This window comes from Microtus ochrogaster, unplaced genomic scaffold, assembly GCF_000317375.1.
Source record: "Microtus ochrogaster isolate Prairie Vole_2 unplaced genomic scaffold, MicOch1.0 UNK44, whole genome shotgun sequence".
Taxonomy (NCBI): domain Eukaryota; kingdom Metazoa; phylum Chordata; class Mammalia; order Rodentia; family Cricetidae; genus Microtus; species Microtus ochrogaster.
In genome coordinates, this window is record NW_004949142.1 from 1152909 (window position 1) to 1161834 (window position 8926).

General features: G+C 43.7%; 1 protein-coding gene across 2 annotated transcripts in view; it reads left to right on the forward strand.

Annotated features, from left to right (window-relative positions):
* The window catches only part of Nbr1 (NBR1, autophagy cargo receptor), a 22400-nt gene that overhangs the window by 4064 nt on the left and 9410 nt on the right, over positions 1-8926 (forward strand). For both annotated transcript variants that reach the window (XM_026777013.1, XM_026777014.1), the window contains exons 5-12: positions 1692-1714; positions 3493-3687; positions 4930-5007; positions 5411-5607; positions 6054-6218; positions 6920-7129; positions 8074-8233; positions 8317-8607. In XM_026777013.1, coding sequence (XP_026632814.1) covers positions 1692-1714; positions 3493-3687; positions 4930-5007; positions 5411-5607; positions 6054-6218; positions 6920-7129; positions 8074-8233; positions 8317-8607 — 1319 coding nt within the window. The remainder of the gene's footprint in view (positions 1-1691; positions 1715-3492; positions 3688-4929; positions 5008-5410; positions 5608-6053; positions 6219-6919; positions 7130-8073; positions 8234-8316; positions 8608-8926) is intronic.

Below are 8926 nucleotides of genomic sequence, written 5' to 3' on the forward strand. Positions count from 1 at the left end.
TAGACCAGGCTGGTCTCGAACTCACAGAGATCCGCCTGCCTCTGCCTCTCGAGTGCTGGGATTAAAGGCGTGCGCCACCACCGCCCGGCCGTAGGAGATTTTTCTTTTTCTTTTCTTTTCCTTTTTTTTTTTTTCTCTCTCTTTTTTTGAGGCAGGGTCTCGGGAAGTAGCCCTGGCTGGCTTCAGACTCATCGCATAGCTTAGGATGGCCTTGAACATAGGATTCTGCTGCCTCCACCTCCTGAATACTGAGATTAACTGGCTTATGCCTCTATCTCCACTTCATGCAATACTAGGAGTCAGACTCAGGGCTTGGTGCCTGCTAGGCAAGCACTCTATCACCTGCATCCCCAGCCTCAGATGGGATTTTTATTGTATGCCTTTTAAAATAAAAGATAGTACACTTGTGTGGATCATAATGACAGATCTTATCCAACTTTGTATTTAAGATGCTAATCCTCTGAAAATAATATACATCTAGTTCGTCATAAACAATTCATTCTGCTAACATTGCATTTGTTCTGACCTGGCACATATGTGAATTTCAAAGCATAACCAAACCATGCTCCCATGTTTATCATATGGTTGGTTATAGTTCATATCTTAGTCCCTAAAACCATATTCGAACCAGGTAAGATGATAGATAGTCCAGGCACTCCCCTGAATCTTGTGCATCACAAAGCCTAGGTAGAGGAGCTACCTAGGTAGCAGCTTGTGCTGCTGGGTGGATAGAGCAGCACAGAGGGACTTAAGATGCTTTGGAATGGCTCTCTTTGCATGGGTAAGTGCCACATCACAAACAAATGTCCAGCCATACCACGTAGGCACCAGTAACAGATCAAAGCACAATCTCACCAAAGTCTAGCTTGGTTGTTAGACTTTCTTGCAGAGCAGTGTTATGTATAGGAGCGTGGGTGACCCCCAAACAACTACCCGATCCTGGTTTGCAATCCCACTGCTCATGGAATCCCATTTTAGCCTTCCTCTAGCTTCCATAAATAGGCTGGCATTTCTCAAGACCGCTTGCAGCTGGGGAAAGGAGCTGGCATCTCAGGCAAGGGTCTCCTGACACCTTCATAGAGTACCAATAGCTCTGTTGCCAGAGCTCTAGCTGCCACTGTATTGTTATGCTCTGACATAGCTGTGGGGCAGAGGCCAAGAAGGTTATGACCAGAGGGAAAAGCACAGTAAGGAGGGAGTTTGTCTAACAAAAGGTAGTGACTCCATAGTAAGGATTATAAGAATTTGAGGATTGGGTTTACTTTTTTAAAATAAACTTTATATTTTTAAGATGTATAACACTGATACGAAATACATACAGAGATGGCTTTAAAAGGTTATTTCAATGAAAGAAATTAAAATATGTATCATCTCACAATTGCCATCCCCACATCCTGCCTCTGCCACTTCAGGGTGACAGTAGCTGAAATCTATAGCAAAATTCCTAAATATAGTACGTTAACTGTAGTCTTCATGTTGTACACTAGAACTGTAGGATTAGCTGTCTGTAGTCACAACACACAAAGGATTGTGAGTTTGAAGTCAGCCTGGGCTACATAGCTAGACCTCTTATCTCCCACTCTAAACCTCCCCCAAAAAGCAAAAAACTGTACAACTGATGATACAATGGAATCCTTAGGAATGATAAAATAAATAAGTCCCTTGTTTTTCTCTTTCTTTTATTACTTTAGAAGAATATGAAGAAGCACTTAAGGTAATGTTTACTTCATTTTATTTTTAAATAATTTTTAAAATATTTACTGAAACCTGAACTCCAGTGGAAAGTACTAAGAATAAATGGAATGACACCATTTTGTTAGGGAGACTGTGGTAAGTAGGGTGTATGACTCAGCTGCAGGCAGCTCCTAATACAGTTCCAGTTGTTGTATCAGCTCGCCGCTGGTCTGGTGCCACCGTCTTATCATCTAGAAAGAAGCCCTGGGTGTGGTGGTGCTCTTCTGTAATCCCAGCACTCAGGAAGCCAAGATACCTGGATCACTGAGTTCAAAGACAATTTAAACAGGAAGTTTGAGGCTAGCCTTGGCTGTGTGGCAAAACTGTCTCAAAAACAAAGAGATGGCAGGAGGATTGTTTGAGCCTAGTTTAGGGATAACCTGGGCAACAGAGCAAAACCCCGCTTCAACCAAAATATTGCTGTGCACAGAAAAAAATTGGTAGGTGATTTGGTGGGGGTTTTTTGTTGTTGTTTTTGTGTTTTTGCTTTTTTTTTTTTTTTTTTTTTTTTTGCAATGCCAATCTAACTCAGGGCCTCTGGTATGCACAGTTATGAGACAGGGGCTAGAATTCTAGCCATTTGGTCCCTAATTTTTCTTAAATACTTACATACCTTCATGAAAGCCAAACAACTTATTTATTTATTTATTTATTTATTTATTTATTTATTTATTATGTATGCAACATTCTGTCTCCATGTATGACTGCACGCCAGAGGAGGGCACCAGATCTCAGTACAGATGGTTGTCAGCCACCATGTGGTTGCTGGGAATTGAACTCAGGACCTCTGGAAGAGCAGCCAGTGCTCTTAACCACTGAGCCATCTCTCCAGCCCCCGTCAAACCACTTCTTGAAGGAATTTCCAGAATACATGATTAGGAAAATGCTTCTTACAACAATACAGCTACTTAAGCTGACTTCCTAAGTACGAGATCAGTGAGAGGTAAATGCTTAGCTATAGGGCATAGCTTTGTGGTTTCCATGATTAGTGCTAGTCTGGAAGTGATTTTGGGGTTTTAGAAAGTTGAGATTAGAGCTAATACCTTATAGAACAACCAGTTAAAAGCCAGGCCTGTAATTGTAGTACCTCAGAGGTGAAACAGGAGGACCTTAAGCTGGACCAACAAGGGCAATCCTGGACAGACCCCATGTCAAAATAGACAGAAGAATTAAAGGGTAACCTAGTTAGTGGGAAAACCTTACAATCTCACCTAGAAATTTCTTCAAATTTTAGTATAATAAAGCTATTTGTAGTTCTTTTGGGTTTTTTTGTTTTTGTGTTTTGGATACAGCTTCTCTGTGTAACAAACCTAGCTGTCCTGGAATTCTGTGGCTCTATGGGCCAGAGTGGCCTTGAACTCACAGAGATCTGCTGTCTCTGCCTCCTGAGTGCTGGGATTAAAGTTGTGCACCACCACACCCAGCTATAGTTAATATTCTTGACGGAAGGTTCTAGATAATTAACCTGGAGGTTGACTGTCTCTTTCCAAAGTGCTTTGAACCTGACATGCCTTTTTTTTGGGGGGGGGGTGATACTTGTACATTCATAATGAGATTATCTTAGGAATGGGTGCTAAGACTAAATTTGAAATGTATTAGTCTCATACTTTATAAATAGTCTAAAGGTAATTTTCTATAGCATTCTTAGTATATAATGTTTTGATCACTACTGATCATAAAATGCCAGACACTAATTTTCCACTTGGGGAATTATATTGTAGCCTCATTTTGTAACACGCTCTTGTAACATACTTTCAGATGGCCAACATTAAGCAAGGAAACCAACTACAGATGCAAGTCCACGAAGGGTACCATGTTGTAGATGAAGCATTCCCCCAAATTGTAGAAAAACAAGCGACTGCCAGGACAGGGAAGAAGCCACTTGCACATTATTCTTCAGTGGTGAAAGTCCTGGGATCAGATAAAAAGCCCGCAGAGGAGCCTGCAGCACAGGTATGAAGAGGATGGCCCCTCTTTCCAACTCAACGTTACGGCTCGTTGTCTCTTAAATACCATTTGGATAATCATGAAAGATTTGGGCAGGGAGGCTGGGAGATAGCCTTGAAAGAACAAGAACCTGAGTTTGATCCCCGGAGTCAGGTTTTAAAGAGGGGAAGGGGGCTGGAAAGATGGTTTAGTGGGTAAAGAGGTGGTGTGCAAAGATGGGTATATTAGTTCAAATCCCCTGAATTCATATGAAGGTCAGGCACAGTAGTGTCATGCCTGTAAACATGATATATCGGTGATCTCAGTGCTCTATGGCAAGATGGACGCTCACAGGCCAGCTAACTTGACATGTACAGTGGTGAGCAACAAAAGGGAGACGAGACCCTCTTGCTCAAAGCCGAGAACCACATCCAGTGCTGTGTCTGATTTCCACATGTGTGCCTCTGCTCCACAGAGCCAGGGTGGTACATACATGTCATCTCAGCACGTAAGAGGCGGAGGCAGGAGGATCCTTGGAGCTTACAGGCCGGGCAGCCTAACCTAGTTGGCTGTTTCCAGGCCACTGAGTGACTCTGCCTCAAAAAGAAAGAAAAGGTGAACAGTGCCTGAGAAATAACCCCCAAGGTTGTCCTCCAGCCTCCACATGCTTGCACAGTCTCTGCAGATCCACAAAAGATTGGGTATTATATCGACCATCTGGATCAGAATTTTGAAACTGATAACCCTGGTTTCCTTCTAGAGAAAGAAGAAACTGGAAAACACTTTGATATTGTAACTTTTTTTTTTTAATTTTATTTACTTATTTGTTATGTATACAATATTCTGTCTGTGTGTATGTCTGCAGGCCAGAAGAGGGCACCAGACCTCATTACAGATGGTTGTGAGCCACCATGTGGTTGCTGGGAATTGAACTCAGGACCTTTGGAAGAGCAGGCAATGCTCTTAACCGCTGAGCCATCTCTCCAGCCCCGATATTGTATGTGTGTATTAGAATACAGTGTTCTTCCTGCGTGTATGCCTGCACGTCAGAAGAGATGGTTGTGTGTCAACCATGTTGTTGCTGGTATTGAATTCAGCACCAGTGCTCTTAACCTCTGAGCCATCTCTCCAATGCCTCACACTGTAGCTTTTGAAAAACTGCATGCTTGTGACATTTGATAAAAGAAACCTGAAAAATAACACATTTTGGAAGAATTACTTTTGAAAAGAAAAGTAACTTCTACGGTCTTGGATTGTATTTTTCCACAGCCATGTCCACTTCCTCCTTGTGACACAGAGCAGCCTCAAGACAAGCCCCCAGACTGGTTCACAAGCTACCTGGAGACGGTGAGTGTTCTCTCCAGCTTGGCTTTTGGCAGCACTGTTGGCCCAGGAAGAAAGCTGAACCCAGATTCCTGCAGCCTCTGCTGTAGGTGGTTGAGAGTGACAGCTGATAATTTCCAGATATCGAGTAGATGTGATCAAGGAAATTGTAGCCTTTGCCTGGGGCATTGTGAAAAGAGGGAGTCTAGTTCTCAGCATGTGAGAAGAGACAGATTTCTGCTTGAGAAAGGCACAGAAACAGTCATCCCAAGGAAGAGACCTGTAACATTTGTGTCATCCCCGGTAGCCATCAGCCATGTTCTTAAGTTACACCAGAGATGGGACACTTCAGCTTTTGCTGTTCTCGTTGCACTTTTTCCAGTGCCTCAACTGAGTCCGTCCCTCCCCCTTCTGCTCTGCATTGCAGTTCAGAGAACAAGTGGTTAAGGAAACGGTTGAGAAGCTTGAACAGAGGTTGCAGGAGAAGCTTGTCCTCCAGAAGTCACCCTTAGATTCCTCCCGCTCTGAAGTCTCAATGCCTGTTTCAGAGGACACACTGTTCAACTGGCATATTGCTTGCAGCCGCTGCCAAAAAAGGATCATTGGTGTACGTTACCAGTGTAGGTAAGCAATTCCTGGGCATGGACAGTGACTGCCTAGCATGCTGGGTACTGGAAGGGAAGCTGGGCGTCTCTGTCTCTGAGCAGTAGGTGATGTGGCTTGGATTTGGAAGCACAAACTCCTCCTTGTTTTACCTGTTTGGTGGGTTTCCTTGGAAGTATTCTGAGTGCCGTTCATTTACACATTGGGATTAACAGAATCAGGCAAAATTAGATCACTAAGGAGACATACACACCCCTTGTTCAAAATTATCTTGAATATCCTTCCTGTGAACTATTTCATGAAAATAGGTATGATTAGAAGTTACTCTTCTCGTTTTACTAATGAGGAGCATAGGCTCCACATAACCCAGTCCCACCTAACTGGTAATGGAGCAAATATAAAGTTGTCCTCTCCACTTCAGGGACTTCCTACTGTAAGGTGTTTACTGTGTTGTTCTTTTCACACAGCCTGTGCCCATCCTACAACATCTGTGAAGATTGTGAAGCTGGACCATATGGCCATAACAAAAACCATGTTCTGCTAAAGTTGCGAAGACCTGTTGTGATTTCCTACGAGCCATTTTCCCACTTAAAGTGTCCTCCTCGTCTGCCTCCCGCTCTTGAACAAGTCAGGTAAAGCCATACGCCAGAGGGTGCTCATCTGATTGATTAGGTTCTTGATTCTGCTGACACAGCATGCTGATGTTAAAAATATCTGATGTAGGCCATAGGCTAGGAGGTGGTGATGCATGCCTTTCATCCCAGCACTCAGAAGGCACAGAAACACTGTCTTGAAAAAAAAAAATATCTGGTTTGTGCTGGAGAGATGGCTTAGTGGTTAAGAGCACTAAGAGCACTTGATGCTTTTGCGGAGGAACCTCGGATCAGTTCTCAGTACCCACATAGCATCTCACAACTGTCTATAACTCCAGTTCCAGGGAATTTGCTGTCCATTTCTAGCCTCTGGGCATCAGGCACACATGTGGTACACATACATGCTAGCACTCAAACACTCCTACACATGAATTAAAAATAAACAAATCTTTAAAAATAAATTTGAGCTGCCCAGCGTTCAGAAGCATCCTGAGTTGTAAACTGGACTAAGCTCCATGGGGAGACAGTGGTGTCGTACAGCATCTCAGAGTTACTAGTGCTCTTCTGCTTTGCTCTTTTCCATTGGTGCATAATAATGAAACAGTTGCCTGAAACTGAAGTGGAAATGATGATTATAAAAGAAATTGAGAAACTAAATGCTAGCCAGTAATGGATTTACTTAGCTCCAGATAGCCTCAAAGTTTGTTTGTTTTTTAAGACAGTCATTCATTATCCCACAGGCTCCAGAAGCAGGTGGATAAGAACTTTGTGAAAGCAGAAAAGCAAAGGTTACGTGCTGAGAAGAAACAGCGGAAAGCAGAGGTCAAGGAGCTTAAAAAGCAGCTTAAGCTCCACAGGAAGATTCATTTGTGGAATTCGATCCACGGATTCCAGAGTCCCAAGTCCCCTTTGGGCCGACCTGAGAGCTTGCTGCAGTCTCACACCCTGATGTAAGTCCTGGACCAACGCGGGAGTGTGGCTTGGGGTCAGCTCTCTACAACTGGGACTTCAGCATCTTTGTCTTATCTGTCAAGTCTCTCTAGCACTCACCTGTTTTAAGCTGCCATGCTCTGGTCCAAGCTGTTTCAGGAGTTATTTCTGACACTTGTTTTGATACCTTGTTCAGAGAGCTAGAAACTAGTAAGACTCAGGATGGGGGGGTGATGCTTCAGACTTCTCTCAGAATGGGGGTGACTCAGACTTGTCTTTTCCGGAGGCAGTCTGGCTGGGTTGGGAGCAAAAGAAGCAAGTCTTCGTTTGTATTTATGGACACTTTGAATTATCCTGTAAGGCATCATTTTTGTTTTATAGCCTGAAGTTAATTCCTAGCACTACCTTTTACACACACACACACACATACACACACACACACGATTTTTATTAGTCTCGGTTTTTGTTATTTATTAATTTATTTTTGGCTTTTCAGGACAGGGTTTCTCTGTGTAACAGCCCTGGCTGTCCTAGGACTAGCTCCGTAGACCAGGCTGGCCTGGAACTCACAGAGACCCACCTGCCTCTGCCTCCCAAGTGCTGGGATTAAAGGCATACACCACCACCACCTGGCTGTGATAGTGTTTATTAGTGTGTGTATGTGCACATGATGTGTGAGTCTGGCATGTTTGCTGTGACATGCATGTCAAAGTCAAAGAACTTTGTGAGGTCGGTTCTCTTTTCTTTGCCGTTTGTGCCTTATGGGGTTCAGGTCACTCACTAGACTTGCATGTCAAGCACCTTTCCCTGCTGAGCCTTCTCACGGGGCCTAGTTACTGTTAGTTTTCAAGGCAAACGTATTAGTGCATCCTTAAAAGCTGTCAGCCTCTTGAATCCCAGTGTGGCATGTGCAGAAGCCATCACACCTGACAACAAGTAACTAAGCATTTGGGTTCCTGTCCAGGCTTCCTTTGCAGCCCTGTGCCCCAGTTATGCCAACGCTCAGTGCAGCATTTGTGGATGAGAACTTGCCTGACGGGACTCATCTGCAACCAGGAACCAAGTTTATCAAACACTGGAGGATGAAGAACACAGGAAATGTGAAGTGGAGCACAGACACAAAGGTATTTTTTCTTCACTAAATGTAAAGGCAGTGGTGTGCAGTCGCAAAGGACCCAGGTGACAAGCTTTCTCTTGTTCTTTTCAGCTCAAGTTCATGTGGGGAAACTTGACATTGGCTTCTACAGAGAAGAAGGATGTTTTGGTTCCCTGCTTGAAGGCTGGCCATGTGGGGGTGGTGTCTGTGGAGTTCATCGCTCCAACCTTAGAGGGAACATACACTTCGCATTGGCGTCTTTCTCACAAAGGCCAGCAGTTTGGGCCTCGAGTCTGGTGCAGCATCATAGTGGATCCGTTCCTCTCTGCTGAGAACCCCGAGAATGTTGAAAGGGGCCTGATCAGCTCGGGCAAAGCTGATGACTTCACCTGTGAGCCAGAGGTGAGCACTTGCACTGTAGCCTTTGCCCCTGTGTCAGATGATTTCCTCAGTCTTTAGGAATGCTAAGCTTAGTGACACATGCCTCTATTCCATGCGCTTAGGAGGCTGAAGCAAGGGTATTGCGAGTTTGAGGCTAACTCTTGCTAGGGACACTGGGGACTTGAACCCAAGAGAACTCATTCAATTGCTTTTCTTTTCTTTTTTTTTTTTAAATAAATAAATAAATAAATATTTATTTATTTATTTATTTATTATGTATACAATATTCTGTCTGTGTGTATATCTGTAGGTTAGAAGAGGGCACCAGACCTCATTACAG